Here is a 16,532-nt window from a genome sequence, read left to right as displayed (position 1 = left end):
GTATATATAGTTCATATTTAACTGATTGAGAGACCATAGAAACTCGTAAACTTATCTGTAAATTTACGTTTCTCCACAAAGAATCTCTTTAAATCTTGTGTTTGCAAGAGATGAGCTCATAAGTTTCTTAGAAATAACTTTCAAACTTTTAAATGATTCAGATTAAGGTGAAAACTATCCAAAGCCCAAATCTGTTTAGTTAATGATGAACGGAGAGATCGTCACGTTGGAGAAGCTGAGAAGAGACGATGATTATTTTTCTTCTAATAACTGATCCGTACTGACCCCTCACAGTTTACTGTTAACCATCAGAGTGTAAATAAAGTTTAACGTTAACCATCACAGTGTAAATAAAGTTTAATCGTTAACCATCAGAGTATAAATAAAGTTTTACCATCAACCATCAGTGTAAATAAAGTTTTACCGTTAACCATCACAGTGTAAATAAAGTTTAATCGTTAACCATCAGAGTATAAATAAAGTTTTACCATCAACCATCAGTGTAAATAAAGTTTTAACGTTGACCATCACAGTGTAAATAAAGTTTTAACGTTGACCATCACAGTGTAAATAAAGTTTAACGTTAACCATCACAGTATAAATAAAGTTTAACGTTAACCATCACAGTGTAAATAAAGTTTAACGTTAACCATCACAGTATAAATAAAGTTTAACGTTAACCATCACAGTGTAAATAAAGTTTAACGTTAACCATCACAGTATAAATAAAGTTTAACGTGAACCATCAGTGTAAATAAAGTTTAACGTTAACCATCACAGTGTAAATAAAGTTTAACGTGAACCATCAGTGTAAATAAAGTTTAACGTTAACCATCACAGTGTAAATAAAGTTTAATCGTTAACCATCAGAGTATAAATAAAGTTTTACCATCAACCATCAGTGTAAATAAAGTTTTAACGTTGACCATCACAGTGTAAATAAAGTTTTAACGTTGACCATCACAGTGTAAATAAAGTTTAACGTTAACCATCACAGTATAAATAAAGTTTAACGTTAACCATCACAGTGTAAATAAAGTTTAACGTTAACCATCACAGTGTAAATAAAGTTTAACGTTAACCATCACAGTATAAATAAAGTTTAACGTTAACCATCACAGTGTAAATAAAGTTTAACGTTAACCATCACAGTATAAATAAAGTTTAACGTGAACCATCAGTGTAAATAAAGTTTAACGTTAACCATCACAGTGTAAATAAAGTTTAACGTTAACCATCACAGTGTAAATAAAGTTGTACTGACTCAGTAGAACATGTGTTTCTAGTCTCTGATCTCTGATCATGTTTCATTGTAAACAACCAATCAGTGTTTAAAGCAACAGGAGGAGAGCTAGTAACGTTAGCAGCACCGCTAACGGCTAACCAACAGGAGGAGAGCTAGTAACGTTAGCAGCACCGCTAACGGCTAACCAACAGGAGGAGAGCTAGTAACGTTAGCAGCACCGCTAACGGCTAACCAACGGAGGTTCACTTCAGTTACATCATGATGCCTTCAGGCTCTGCTCAGTGAACATGAGTACTGGCTGAAGGTACATTATAACCTGATCATGTGTTCTCATGTCATCTGTAAAATGTAGTTTTGGTGATAAACTAGAATAAATCCAGTAGTTTGAAGGAGATGTTTATGAATATAAAATAGATATTAGATATTAGAGATGACCTATGAGCTGTTTAACTTCTAACACGAGCTCTAAGCTCATAGCAGCCCCCCCGCTCCAGAAGTAGGCTGTTGGGTCGATGCCGGTCAATGAGCTCATTTCAGCGGCTGCTGTTCGCTCCAGAGCTCCACCGTTCTGCTCTTGTGTAATGGAGGTCAACGGGTTAAAGGGGTCGCCTCACGCCTCTTTTATTTTACTTTTTATCAAACAACTAATTTACAAACATTAAAATCTTGAAGTGTCTGAATAGAAACAAAAAATATTTATATATATATATATATATATACTAAATAAATAAAACATCAAAAATGAGAAAATGATTTGTGAATAATGAGAATAAATACTATAAATAAATAGGATTGGTCTTTAATCTAAATTAAATGTTCGTACGTTTGAGCTCTTCATTTGTACATGTTTATATGTCCTTTCCTGCCACTAGGGGTCTCAGTCAAAACAATAACAGACGTGGTGAAGCAGCGTGGGATCATGGGAGTTGTAGTCTTCATTGCAGTCGTTCAGCTTTTGTTTTTTTAACCACGGAGGGTTTGGGATTATTTAAGTACAAAACTCCATAAACCTGAAAACAACATAATACACATTATTCTGAATTATGAGAACTTTTACTCTTTGAACTCGTACTTTGAAACGGATCCTTTTGTACTTTTACTTTAGTCAGATTGTGAATGCAGTACTTTTACACTGTGGTATTACTGCTTTTACTGAAGTGATCTGATTAATCCGGCTGAAACCAGACGTCAAATATTTTAAACTAGAACCTGAAAGGGTTCTTCAGCTTATCTCATGGGAGAACCCTTTTTGCAGGGTTTTACCTAGAACCTGTCATAAAGGGTTCGACCTAGAACCATCTGTAAAATGCTCCATCCGTAGAACCTCCTATGGTGAGGTTCTACGGATGTTCTACCCTTTCATGATGAAATTGCTCTGGATAGAAACCTTCAACCTTCTAAGGGAAGAACCCACCCAGGAGGTTCTACAGAGAACCTCTTTATCTTTCAAGGGTTTCGTCTGGAACCCACCCAGGGGGTTCTAGTGAGAACCTATTTATATTTAATGGGTTTCATCTAGAACCCAACCTATTTATATTTAATGGGTTTCATCTAGAACCCAACCTATTTATATTTAATGGGTTTCATCTAGAACCCAACCTATTTATATTTAATGGGTTTCATCTAGAACCCAACCTGTTTATATTGAATGGGTTTCATCTTGAACCTAACCTGTTTATATTTAATGGGTTTCATCTTGAACCTAACCTGTTTATATTGAATGGGTTTCATCTAGAACCCAACCTGTTTATATGTAATGGGTTTCATCTAGAACCCAACCTGTTTATATTGAATGGGTTTCATCTTGAACCTAACGTGTTTATATTTAATGGGTTTCATCTAGAACCTAACCTGTTTATATTGAATGGGTTTCATCTAGAACCCAACCTGTTTATATGTAATGGGTTTCATCTAGAACCCAACCTATTTATATTTAATGGGTTTCATCTAGAACCCAACCTATTTATATTTAATGGGTTTCATCTAGAACCCAACCTATTTATATTTAATGGGTTTCATCTAGAACCCAACCTATTTATATTTAATGGGTTTCATCTAGAACCCAACCTATTTATATTTAATGGGTTTCATCTAGAACCCAACCTGTTTATATTGAATGGGTTTCATCTTGAACCTAACCTGTTTATATTTAATGGGTTTCATCTTGAACCTAACCTGTTTATATTGAATGGGTTTCATCTAGAACCCAACCTGTTTATATGTAATGGGTTTCATCTAGAACCCAACCTGTTTATATTGAATGGGTTTCATCTTGAACCTAACGTGTTTATATTTAATGGGTTTCATCTAGAACCTAACCTGTTTATATTGAATGGGTTTCATCTAGAACCCAACCTGTTTATATGTAATGGGTTTCATCTAGAACCCAACCTGTTTATATGTAATGGGTTTCATCTAGAACCCAACCTGTTTATATTGAATGGGTTTCATCTAGAACCCAACCTGTTTATATTGAATGGGTTTCATCTAGAACCCAACCTGTTTATATTTAATGGGTTTCATCTAGAACCCAACCTGCTTATATTGAATGGGTTTCATCTAGAACCCAACCTGTTTATATTGAATGGGGTTCATCTAGAACCCAACCTATTTATATTTAATGGGGTTCATCTAGAACCCAACCTATTTATATTTAATGGGTTTCATCTAGAACCCAACCTGTTTATATTGAATGGGTTTCATCTTGAACCTAACCTGTTTATATTTAATGGGTTTCATCTAGAACCTAACCTGTTTATATTGAATGGGTTTCATCGAGAACCCAACCTGTTTATATTGAATGGGTTTCATCTAGAACCCAACCTGTTTATATTGAATGGGTTTCATCTAGAACCCAACCTGTTTATATTGAATGGGTTTCATCTAGAACCCAACCTGTTTATATTGAATGGGTTTCATCTAGAACCCAACCTGTTTATATTGAATGGGTTTCATCTAGAACCCAATCTTTTTATATTTAATGGGTTTCATCTAGAACCCAACCTGTTTATATTGAATGGGTTTCATCTAGAACCCAACCTGTTTATATTTAATGGGTTTCATCTAGAACCCAACCTGTTTATATTTAATAGGTTTCATCTAGAACCCAACCTGTTTATATTGAATGGGTTTCATCTAGAACCCAACCTGTTTATATTGAATGGGGTTCATCTAGAACCCAACCTGTTTATATTTAATAGGTTTCATCTAGAACCTAACCTGTTTATATTTAATAGGTTTCATCTAGAACCTAACCTGTTTATATTTAATGGGTTTCATCTAGAACCCAACCTGTTTATATTTAATGGGTTTCATCTGGAACCTAACCTGTTTATATGTAATGGGTTTCATCTAGAACCCAACCTCTTTTTATTTAATGGGTTTCATCTAGAACCTAACCTGTTCATATTTAATGGGTTTCATCTTGAACCTAACGTGTTTATATTTAATGGGTTTCACCTCGAACCTAACCTGTTTATATTGAATGGGTTTCATCTAGAACCCAACCTGTTTATATTTAATAGGTTTCATCTAGAACCCAACCAGGAGGTTCTGGTGAGAACCATTTTATCCCGTCCTGTACATGTTAAACTCCTCCCATCCGGCACCTCTCAGCACGATGAAAACAAACACACCCTAGAGACATCACACACCCATCCATCCTCCTCTTCCTCCTCTGCACTGTTTGTCTGACCTTTGACTCCTCCCCTTCACCATGTTATTGTTCAGCAGGCAGAAGCCCCCCCGCCCTCCTCTCCCATAATCCCTGTGATCCCAGTCTCACCAATCGCAGCCGAGACCACCGTCATCCCTCCGACTTCACAGGTTTCTTTTATTTTTTTGTTTGTTTGTTTTTATTTCCTCCTCCACCTGTTTGTCTCCGTCCGTCCACAGATGTCTGTCATCCTCGTTGTTGATGATTATTGTTAATATCCGGCCGCTCGTTGTCATCGTGTAGAGTTTAGCTGAGCGGATTAGAGATAGAAACAGCGTTACTACCTTTTTTAGAAAGCTAGAAGAAGAAGAGTCTTCTTGGTGGTTGACTGTCTTCATGCTTCAGCAGTGTCTCCTCTGCAGTGTGAAGCGCCGCCATGTACGTACGAGGACACTTTAGTCCTTTAATGCCTGTTACTGCAGGAGGCGGAGCTTCTGGTGGTGATGATGATGTTTCTTCTTCTCTCCTCAGGCCAACCCTCCGCCCGTGGTGGTCAACACAGACAGTCTGGACACGCCCCCTTATGTGAGTACTGATACTTTAACTACATGAAGAAGGTAATACTTGTGTGCTTTCACTACTGATACTTTAACTACATGAGCTGATAATACTGTGTGTGTGTGTGTGTGTGTGTTTGTGTGTGTTCAGGTGAACGGCACAGAGGCTGACTATGAGTACGAGGAGATCACGCTGGAGAGGGTAAGATCTCTCTGAATCATATTTCATAGTGTTGTCGGGGTAATATGAGAAAAAACACACAATTGATCAGATTATTTTCTCCTGAATGTCTGACTTTTAATCTCGTTTTCTCTGTGAATATGAATAATAAAACGTCTCTGAAGCGTATGAATCTGGTGAGATGAGGACATCATGAAGGAGCTCGTTGTGATCCACAGCTGACTGTAGATCTATTTCATCTTCTTCTACATCCTTGTTCTAGTTCACTTCTGCTTCTTCGAGTGTAGATTATGATCAGTGCAGCGTGAATAACAACCGTCTGAGTCTGAATGTCCCCTCTATGATAGGGACACATGTCTCTGCAGGCTGGAAGTGAATCATGTTTCAGATGGAGGCGAGGACAAGGGGAGTTTAGTCCGCGTTAACTCCTGTTCTCCTGTGATTGGTCCACATGTCCAGGGCAACTCTGGACTGGGCTTCAGCATCGCGGGCGGCACGGACAACCCTCACATCGGTGAAGACCCCAGCATCTTCATCACCAAAGTCATACCCGGAGGAGCCGCTGCACAGGACGGACGGCTCAGGTGAGACGGTCCTTAAAGCTTCAAACACACCAGAGTTTTTCTATTTTAATTGACAGAACAGTCCCTAAAAAAACAAGACATATGATACAAATATAGTAATAATATACATATATAAATACTAATGCTGGGCAAGTTAACGCGTTATTATCGCGTTAACGCATTCATTAATTGACGCCGACAATTATTTTATAGCGCGTTAACGCATTTTTTTATTTTGAAAGTCCGTGGAGGAAGTATAGATAAACAAAAGCAAGACAAGCTAACAGATGCTACAGAGAAGTGGAGACAAACTGCAGCCGGTTAGAATACACGGCGTTACAACGTGCACCAGCTGTTGCTCTCCCTGGAGACTACTGGACGTCGCTGCGGTCAACTCAGCAGACACCCACATGTTAGTGCACCTATATGCTGACATTCACGGTAAACGCATTTAAACGGCACAGATCGGGAGCGAGCGAAGGACTTTGAAAGTTAACGGAAAGATTAACGTGAGACAACATCCGGTTTCTTCAGACGAACATCCGGTTTTCAGAATAAGATGCCAACAAAGTATGAATTATATTCATATTAAGTGTAAAACATGCTACCTGCATCTCATGAACCAAATGTTATTGCCCTTTTGTTCATATAGCAGTACTTTTAAAATAAAAGTGCGCAATACACTACTTTTGAATTCATTATTGAACTTTGCCATAACAATGCGATTAATCACAATTAAACATGTTAATCGTTGCCCAGCACTAATAAATACACATACATATACATATGTATACAAAAAATAATGTCAATACAAAGGAGACAAAATACATAAATAATCCAAATTAAATACAAAATGATAATAAATGAATGGAATTAATCTAAATGGATAAATACAAATAATATAAAGAAACAAACATTCATGAAATTGTGTAGTTAGCATCAGAGCAGGTTTGGTCCTGCTGTAGTAATACACAGAGTATGTAGAAGTACCTCATACGACCTACCGGCCCTTTAAGAGGTGGTGTCCATTACCCACAATCCCCTGCAGTGCCCTGCTGCCTTTCTCTCCTTCATTCATAATGCAGCTGACTCAGGTGGTGGTGATGAAGATGATGATGAAGATGATGTCTCAGGTTGCCTCTAACAGATGAACCTCGTGTGTGAAGCTCATGTTTCTGACTGAAAGCTCCGCTCGCTCACAGACGGAGAAGAAGAAGAGAAATGAATGAAACAATAACAGTTGACAAGAACTACAAAACACAGAGTCAACGGCACGGAACGTGTTGGAACGAGGACCGAACAACAAGATGTGGATAGATGTTCCTCCTGACGTACAGATAAAAGCACTAAACTGAGACTAGAGACGACGCTGCGCTACACTTTACAACAATGTAACGTTATTAACAAACAGAATGACACATTTCTCCTCAAACGTTTCAGTAAAAATGACACTTAAAAGGAGAAAAGAAACATTTGAGTAAAAGGAGAAGTTTGTGTTTAAGTACACAGCTCGAGTTAGAACTTCAAGGGTTTAACATGCTGGAACTATTTCTTGATAAACTGTGTATCCATCCGCCCATATGTGTCTGTGCAGTGTTAGAAGACGTAAGTCTGGCTGGTTTATTACAGCTGTATGAACACTAATGTGATTTAATTACAATAAACAGATTATAATGATGCTGCAATAACTACATCATGATGCAGATTAGAAAAAACTCTGAATTCATGTTTTGTCCGTCTTCTGAACGGCTTGATCGGTGCTATGCTAAGCTAACATTGTAGCAGCTCCATCAACACTCAACATAACGTCATGTAGGCGTCATTAATGGAGGACAGGGAGGCCAGAACAAGTGAACAGATGTGGTTCCTTGACACACAGAAACAGTATCAGTAACAGTACCGCTTTAATCTCAGAGAATATACAAGTTTTTGTGGAACTTGGATTGTCGTTCCTTGGCCCCGTATTTGTTTTTGGTTTAACCTACAATGGTCGTATTTTGACCGGTGACTTCCTGTGTTTCAGGGTCAACGATGTCATCCTGAGGGTGAACGAGGCCGACGTCCGGGACGTGACCCACAGCCGGGCCGTGGAGGCCCTGAAGGAGGCCGGCTCTCTGGTCCGACTCTACGTCCGCCGGAGGAAACCCGTCTCTGAGAAAGTGATGGAGATCAAACTGGTGAAAGGACCCAAAGGTGACCGAGAACGTGAAGTCGTATGAATCTCACTGTAAAGGGCACGGTGATGGTTTTAACAGTCTGGTTCCTGCTCCTGGTCCTGGTCCCGCTGTGTTGCAGGTCTTGGCTTCAGTATAGCAGGCGGAGTTGGAAACCAGCACATCCCGGGAGACAACAGCATCTACGTCACCAAGGTCATCGAAGGAGGGGCTGCACATAAAGACGGGAGGCTGCAGATCGGAGACAAACTGCTGGCTGTAAGACGTCCGTCTGTCTCTGTCCACCATGTCCACCGACATCTGTCTGTCTGTCTCTGTCCACCATGTCCACCGACATCTGTCTCTGTCCACCGACATCTGTCCAACATGTCCACCGACGTCTGTCTCTGTCCACCATGTCCACCGACATCTGTCTGTCTGTCTCTGTCCAACATGTCCACCGACGTCTGTCTGTCTCTGTCGTAGTAGTAGTAGTAGTAGTGGTGGTGGTGGTAGCAGTAGTACAACAAGCCTTCGTGGAGTATTTCTACAGTGTAGTATTAGCGTAGTATTTACCACAGTAAATGATGTGAATACTTCCATCACAGTGTCCCTCTGTGAAACAGCTCTCATCCTGGTTATCATGCGGTTTGTTTCTGCTGACCCGTTGTGTCTGAGTCCTGTTGACGCTCCTCTCATCTCTCTCTCTCTCCTCTCTCTCCTCTCTCTCTCTCCTCTCTCTCCTCTCTCTCTCTCCTCTCCTCTCTCTCCTCTCTCTCCTCTTTCCTCTCCTCTCTCTCCTCTTTCCTCTCCTCTCATCTCTCTCTCTCCTCTCCTCTCTCTCCTCTCTCTCCTCTCCTCTCCTCTCTCAGGTGAACAGCGCTAACCTGGAGGAGGTGAGCCACGAACACGCCGTCACTGCCTTGAAAAACACTCCTGACGTGGTCTACTTGAAAGTGGCAAAACCCAACAGTGTCTTCATGAACGACAGCTTCGCCCCCCCGCCCGACCTCACCAACTGTGAGTGTCTCCTGTTTCATTCCTGTTTCATTCCATAAACAGACAGCGGTTCATCGACCGCACGTCGGCTGGTTATTTAACGGGTAGAAAAGGATGCAGGAATAACTGCATCATGATGCTGATTATTAACAAGTCTGAAGCTTCATCATTACATTACAGTCATTTAGCAGACGCTTTTATCCAAAGCGACTTACAATTCAGAGTCTATCACATTTCTACACCGTAGGCACAACACAGGGGTTAAGTGTCTTGCTCAAGGACACATCGACCGGAGCCGGGGTTCGAACCGCCAACCCTCTGATTGAAAGACGGCCCTGCTATCCACTTAGCCACAATCTCCCCAGGTCTGTGTGTGCTTTTAAAACGCTTGTTTTCTGAATGGAGTTTGGATCCAAAATATAACTTTTAGAGATCTGGTCTACAAGGATCCACAATATTATTCTCACCATCGTCCCAAAAATCATTTCAACGCTTTGAAGTCAGTAAACCATCAGAAATACTAAATGTTGTACTTTTACCTTGTTTTAGTAATTTGTTTTTTATTTCATAAAAACACACAATTCAAATAATTAATAATTCACCTCTAATGTCTATTTTATATTCATAAACATCTCCTTCAAACTACTGGATTTATTCAAGTTTATCACCAAAACTACATTTTACAGATGACATGTGAACACATCATGATAACGTTATAATGTACCTTCAGCCAGTACTCATGTTCACTGAGCAGAGCCTGAAGGCATCATAATGTAACTGAAGTGAACCTCCGTTGGTTAGCCGTTAGCGGTGCTGCTAACGTTACTAGCTCTCCTCCTGTTGCTTTAAACACTGATTGGTTGTTTACAATGAAACATGATCAGAGATCAGAGACTAGAAACACATGTTCTACTGACTCAGTACAACTTTATTTACACTGTGATGGTTAACGTTAAACTTTATTTACACTGTGATGGTTAACGTTAAACTTTATTTACACTGTGATGGTTAACGTTAAACTTTATTTACACTCTGATGGTTAACGTTAAACTTTATTTACACTGTGATGGTTAACGTTAAACTTTATTTACACTGTGATGGTTAACGTTAAACTTTATTTACACTGTGATGGTTAACGTTAAACTTTATTTACACTGTGATGGTTAACGTTAAACTTTATTTACACTCTGATGGTTAACGTTAAACTTTATTTACACTCTGATGGTTAACGTTAAACTTTATTTACACTCTGATGGTTAACGTTAAACTTTATTTACACTGTGATGGTTAACGTTAAACTTTATTTACACTGTGATGGTTAACGTTAAACTTTATTTACACTGTGATGGTTAACGTTAAACTTTATTTACACTGTGATGGTTAACGTTAAACTTTATTTACACTCTGATGGTTAACGTTAAACTTTATTTACACTCTGATGGTTAACGTTAAACTTTATTTACACTCTGATGGTTAACGTTAAACTTTATTTACACTCTGATGGTTAACGTTAAACTTTATTTACACTGTGATGGTTAACGTTAAACTTTATTTACACTGTGATGGTTAACGTTAAACTTTATTTACACTGTGATGGTTAACGTTAAACTTTATTTACACTGTGATGGTTAACGTTAAACTTTATTTACACTGTGATGGTTAACGTTAAACTTTATTTACACTGTGATGGTTAACGTTAAACTTTATTTACACTGTGATGGTTAACGTTAAACTTTATTTACACTGTGATGGTTAACGTTAAACTTTATTTACACTGTGATGGTTAACGTTAAACTTTATTTACACTCTGATGGTTAATGTTAAACTTTATTTACACTCTGATGGTTAACGTTAAACTTTATTTACACTGTGATGGTTAACGTTAAACTTTATTTACACTGTGATGGTTAACGTTAAACTTTATTTACACTGTGATGGTTAACGTTAAACTTTATTTACACTCTGATGGTTAACGTTAAACTTTATTTACACTGTGATGGTTAACGTTAAACTTTATTTACACTCTGATGGTTAACGTTAAACTTTATTTACACTCTGATGGTTAACGTTAAACTTTATTTACACTCTGATGGTTAACGTTAAACTTTATTTACACTCTGATGGTTAACGTTAAACTTTATTTACACTCTGATGGTTAACGTTAAACTTTATTTACACTCTGATGGTTAACGTTAAACTTTATTTACACTGTGATGTTAACGTTAAACTTTATTTACACTCTGATGGTTAACGTTAAACTTTATTTACACTGTGATGGTTAACGTTAAACTTTATTTACACTGTGATGGTTAACGTTAAACTTTATTTACACTGTGATGGTTAACGTTAAACTTTATTTACACTCTGATGGTTAACGTTAAACTTTATTTACACTCTGATGGTTAACGTTAAACTTTATTTACACTGTGATGGTTAACGTTAAACTTTATTTACACTGTGATGGTTAACGTTAAACTTTATTTACACTGTGATGGTTAACGTTAAACTTTATTTACACTGTGATGGTTAACGTTAAACTTTATTTACACTGTGATGGTTAACGTTAAACTTTATTTACACTCTGATGGTTAATGTTAAACTTTATTTACACTCTGATGGTTAACGTTAAACTTTATTTACACTGTGATGGTTAACGTTAAACTTTATTTACACTCTGATGGTTAACGTTAAACTTTATTTACACTCTGATGGTTAACGTTAAACTTTATTTACACTCTGATGGTTAACGTTAAACTTTATTTACACTGTGATGGTTAACGTTAAACTTTATTTACACTCTGATGGTTAACGTTAAACTTTATTTACACTCTGATGGTTAACGTTAAACTTTATTTACACTCTGATGGTTAACGTTAAACTTTATTTACACTCTGATGGTTAACGTTAAACTTTATTTACACTCTGATGGTTAACGTTAAACTTTATTTACACTCTGATGGTTAACGTTAAACTTTATTTACACTCTGATGGTTAACGTTAAACTTTATTTACACTGTGATGTTAACGTTAAACTTTATTTACACTCTGATGGTTAACGTTAAACTTTATTTACACTCTGATGGTTAACGTTAAACTTTATTTACACTGTGATGGTTAACGTTAAACTTTATTTACACTCTGATGGTTAACGTTAAACTTTATTTACACTCTGATGGTTAACGTTAAACTTTATTTACACTGTGATGGTTAACGTTAAACTTTATTTACACTGTGATGGTTAACGTTAACCATCACAGTGTAAATAAAGTTTAACGTTAACCATCACAGTGTAAATAAAGTTTAACGTTTAACTTTATTTACACTGTGATGGTTAACGTTAAACTTTATTTACACTCTGATGGTTAACGTTAAACTTTATTTACACTCTGATGGTTAACGTTAAACTTTATTTACACTGTGATGGTTAACGTTAAACTTTATTTACACTGTGATGGTTAACGTTAAACTTTATTTACACTCTGATGGTTAACGTTAAACTTTATTTACACTCTGATGGTTAACGTTAAACTTTATTTACACTCTGATGGTTAACGTTAAACTTTATTTACACTCTGATGGTTAACGTTAAACTTTATTTATACTCTGATGGTTAACGGAGACATGAAACCTGTTCTCTGGTCTTCTGACATCACACAAACCAGATCAGCAGGTCCTGGTTCAGATGTGTCCTGGTTGACTTTCTGCCTCTGACCCTGAATTAGTATTGAATTCAGGAGGGACTGCAGTGTGTCATTGATGATGATGATGATGATGATAGGGGGTCGGGGGATTCATCAAACAACACGTTTCAAAGTCGAGGCCAGGCGGAGCTCCTCTCAAACACAGACTCTGGATCTGTTCCCAACGACTCCCCCCCCACAGTGAACCTTTGAAAGAGGAGACACTGAAGGACAAGTGAGTCTGAGCAGTGATGAGTGATGAGCTCAGAAACACACAATATTCCTAATATTCCTGTTTACATGCAGACGTTCAGATTAACGTCTGCATGTAAACGATCTCATGCCTCTTCTCATGCCTCTTCATAGAACGATCTCATGCCTCTTCATCCTCATCCTCAGTGGAGGACTTGTTGGACCTCTTTCATTCCATCAAACAGCTTCTCTAAAAGATGTGTGTTCATCTCCAGAAACCTGTTGATCTCCAAGTTCTTTATGATGTTTCTCCTCCTGTTCTTCTGGACATCATCTCTACTCCAGCTCTACTAACTGTTGGCTGGTTGGTTTGTGTTCAACGCACAGAGCTGCTGGTAATAAGTGAAAAACATCAAAAGAAATCAGACCTCTACACACTCCATGTTTTCTCTGAAGACCCCCACCCCCCACCCCCCTTGTCGTCCTCTTCTTCTGCTGATGATGAAGAGGCGTGAAGGACGAGCTGTAAATCCAATCAGTGGAGCTGCATCACAGGCTTTAATCCTCAAGATGTGGGTGATGTGCAGCCTAGAGGGGACTGACCTTAAAAAAAAGTCTTTGCAATGAACCCAGAAGGTCAAGCTGATTTCAGGACGTTAACATCTTAACAGCTTTCCTTAACGTCTTTCCTTAACGTCTTTCCTTAACGTCTTTCCTTGACGTCTTTCCTTGACGTCTTTCCTTAACGTCTTTCCTTAACGTCTTTCCTTGACGTCTTTCCTTAACGTCTTTCCTTAACATCTTTCCTCAACATCTTTCCTCAACATCTTTCCTTCACGGCATTCGGTAACGTCTTTCGTTAGCATAGCCTAGCACTGATCAAACCAAACTCCATTCAGAAAACAAGCGTTTTAAAAGTTATTTGCTTGTCTTGCAAATAAAACTAACAAAACATGAATTCAGACTTTTTACAAATCTTCATCATTATGTAGTTATTTCTGCATCATTTTTATCCGTTTATTGAGATTACATTTATTTTGGGTTCATAAACCAGCTGACGTGTAGATTGACGTGTCGATAAAGTGAATGATGGATGATGTCATGAACCAGACGGGATCATTTCCACTCAATTGATTGATGTGTCGTCTGTAAAATGTCACAAAATAGTGAAAGAGATCCGTATGTTCCAGAGCCTTGATGAATGATCCGGACAACAAGTTGAATATTTATTTCACTGAATTATCTAAAAACAAACATTCCTGTATTTTTTAACAATTTTGTTCATTTTTTGGGGTGTATATTTTACTAATAATTTTCTGATATTTTACTAATAATTTTTCATATATTTCACTCAATTGATTTATCAGAAAATGACTTGCGTTGTGTGTAATGTTTATCGATATAGCATTATGACAGATTGTATTCATCTATAATAGGAACATGGTGGCTGAGGTTACGGTCGACCAGTAGATCTGTTCTGGGTCCAGTTTACTGAACGGTTTGATGCCTGGAACACAAAGTCCAGAATCAGAATTATAAAGATTTTAAAGAACCTCCCTAGATCCCTCCATGTCGTGGGTTTCCACAGAGAGCTCAAACAGCTCGAGTTTCTCACTCCCTAGTTTTAGTTTACGACCCCCCTCGAGGGCTCCTGGTCTCGTCCAATCAGACGGTAACAGGAGCCCGACAGGTGAGTGCAGGTGAGGGTCTGAGCAGGTGAAGGACCAGATGGATGAAGGACTCTGCAGCTCACAGTGAGTGTTGTGAGGGAGGACGTGAATATCGCTCACTCACAGATTCTCTGTTTTAAAGTCTTCAGCTCATCAAACTCATTTTCATTTTATGTTTTCATTTAAATGAGAAATCTGCATCTCTGGTTGCGTAACCTTTTATTTTGTGTCTCTTGTTTCAGCGTACTCTCAGCACATGGAGAACCATATCAGCCCCCCCAACTTCCTGGGTCAGCATCCCCCCCCGCCGGCTTCCTCGGGACGCTTCTCGCCGACCCCCAAGAGCATGCTGGGAGACGACGACGTCACCCGGTGAGCACGGAAACAAAACCCCTAAAAACCTATTTTACTAAAACGTTTCTGTTATTTAAACATTTACTCATACTTTCAGATGTTTTATTAAAACGTAATGGATATTTTTAATTTCTTTGGGGGATATTTTATTAATATTTTTAATGAGTTCCTGGATGAAGCAAACTCAGATAATACACGTTTAAATACACAAGTTCTGTAACAAAGCCGGTTTGATCAGTGAAACAATAACCTTTGAGTATATAAATACAGGAGGACGGCATGTTAATGCTGCAGCTTTACTGCAGATATCTCTGTCACAGATACAGGCTTTATCTGTGACAGGAAAAGATAAAGTTTTAACAAATAAGCTCTTAAATGTCCTGTTGTGTTGGTTTCCACCAGCAGAGAGGCGAGTCGCCCTCTGCTGGTGGAAACCTGCAGTTACACACAACGCCACCATCACTGGGATCACTCGCTCTGTAAACGTCTTGATATTAATTATTAGATTGAGCTGCAGCAGGAGAAGTTCTCTCACGAGGATGTTGTGACACGTGACGTTGTCGTCTGATAATAATAATAATCTTTATTTGTTTAGGACATTTAATTGTGTGAGGTCACATGACAGGATGATTGACAGCTGTGTGTGTGAGGTCACATGACAGGATGATTGACAGCTGTGTGGTCCAGCAGGGAGCCCAGGAAGGTGGTGCTGCACAGAGGAGCGACCGGACTGGGCTTCAACATCGTGGGCGGAGAGGACGGAGAGGGCATCTTCATCTCCTTCATCCTCGCTGGAGGACCAGCAGACCTCTGTGGAGAGCTGAGGAAAGGAGACAGGCTGGTCTCTGTACGTGCACACACACACACACACACTCAACACACACTCAACACACACTCACACACACACACACTCAACACTCACACTCAACACACTCTCACACTCAACACACACTCACACACACACACATTCACACACACTCACATTCACACACACTCAACACTCTCACACACACTCACACTCAACACTCTCACACACACGCACACACACTCAACACTCACACATTCACACACACTCAACACTCTCACACGCACACACACTCAACACTCACACTCACACACGCACACACACTCAACACTCACACATTCACACACACTCAACACTCTCACACGCACACACACTCAACACTCACACAGACTCACACACACACTCAACACACACACTCAACACTCACACTCGCACACACACTCAACACTCACACACACACTCAACACACACACTCAA

The 16,532-nt window shown here is 38.7% G+C and overlaps 1 protein-coding gene across 17 annotated transcripts in view; it reads left to right on the top strand.

Annotated features, from left to right (window-relative positions):
* Positions 1-16,532, top strand: part of dlg1b (discs large MAGUK scaffold protein 1b) — an 82,992-nt gene that overhangs the window by 46,923 nt on the left and 19,537 nt on the right. For 7 of the 17 annotated variants that reach the window (XM_076097484.1, XM_076097482.1, XM_076097483.1 and 4 more), the window contains 9 exons: positions 4,976-5,071; positions 5,433-5,486; positions 5,610-5,660; positions 6,099-6,223; positions 8,226-8,395; positions 8,498-8,634; positions 9,228-9,375; positions 15,139-15,268; positions 15,938-16,097. In XM_076097484.1, the coding sequence (XP_075953599.1) occupies positions 4,976-5,071; positions 5,433-5,486; positions 5,610-5,660; positions 6,099-6,223; positions 8,226-8,395; positions 8,498-8,634; positions 9,228-9,375; positions 15,139-15,268; positions 15,938-16,097 (1,071 nt within the window). Of the gene's footprint in view, positions 1-4,975; positions 5,072-5,432; positions 5,487-5,609; positions 5,661-6,098; positions 6,224-8,225; positions 8,396-8,497; positions 8,635-9,227; positions 9,376-9,436; positions 9,720-15,138; positions 15,269-15,937; positions 16,098-16,532 lie in introns of those variants that run through there. The other 10 variants (XM_076097481.1, XM_076097477.1, XM_076097491.1 and 7 more) reach the window with 4 other exon arrangements.

The sequence above is a fragment of the Anarhichas minor genome, unplaced genomic scaffold, assembly GCF_050575085.1.
Source record: "Anarhichas minor isolate MPS153535 unplaced genomic scaffold, ASM5057508v1 ptg000024l, whole genome shotgun sequence".
Classification (NCBI taxonomy): Eukaryota; Metazoa; Chordata; class Actinopteri; order Perciformes; family Anarhichadidae; genus Anarhichas; species Anarhichas minor.
Note: the sequence above shows the minus strand (reverse complement) of the source record. Positions and strands in the feature narration are given on the sequence as shown.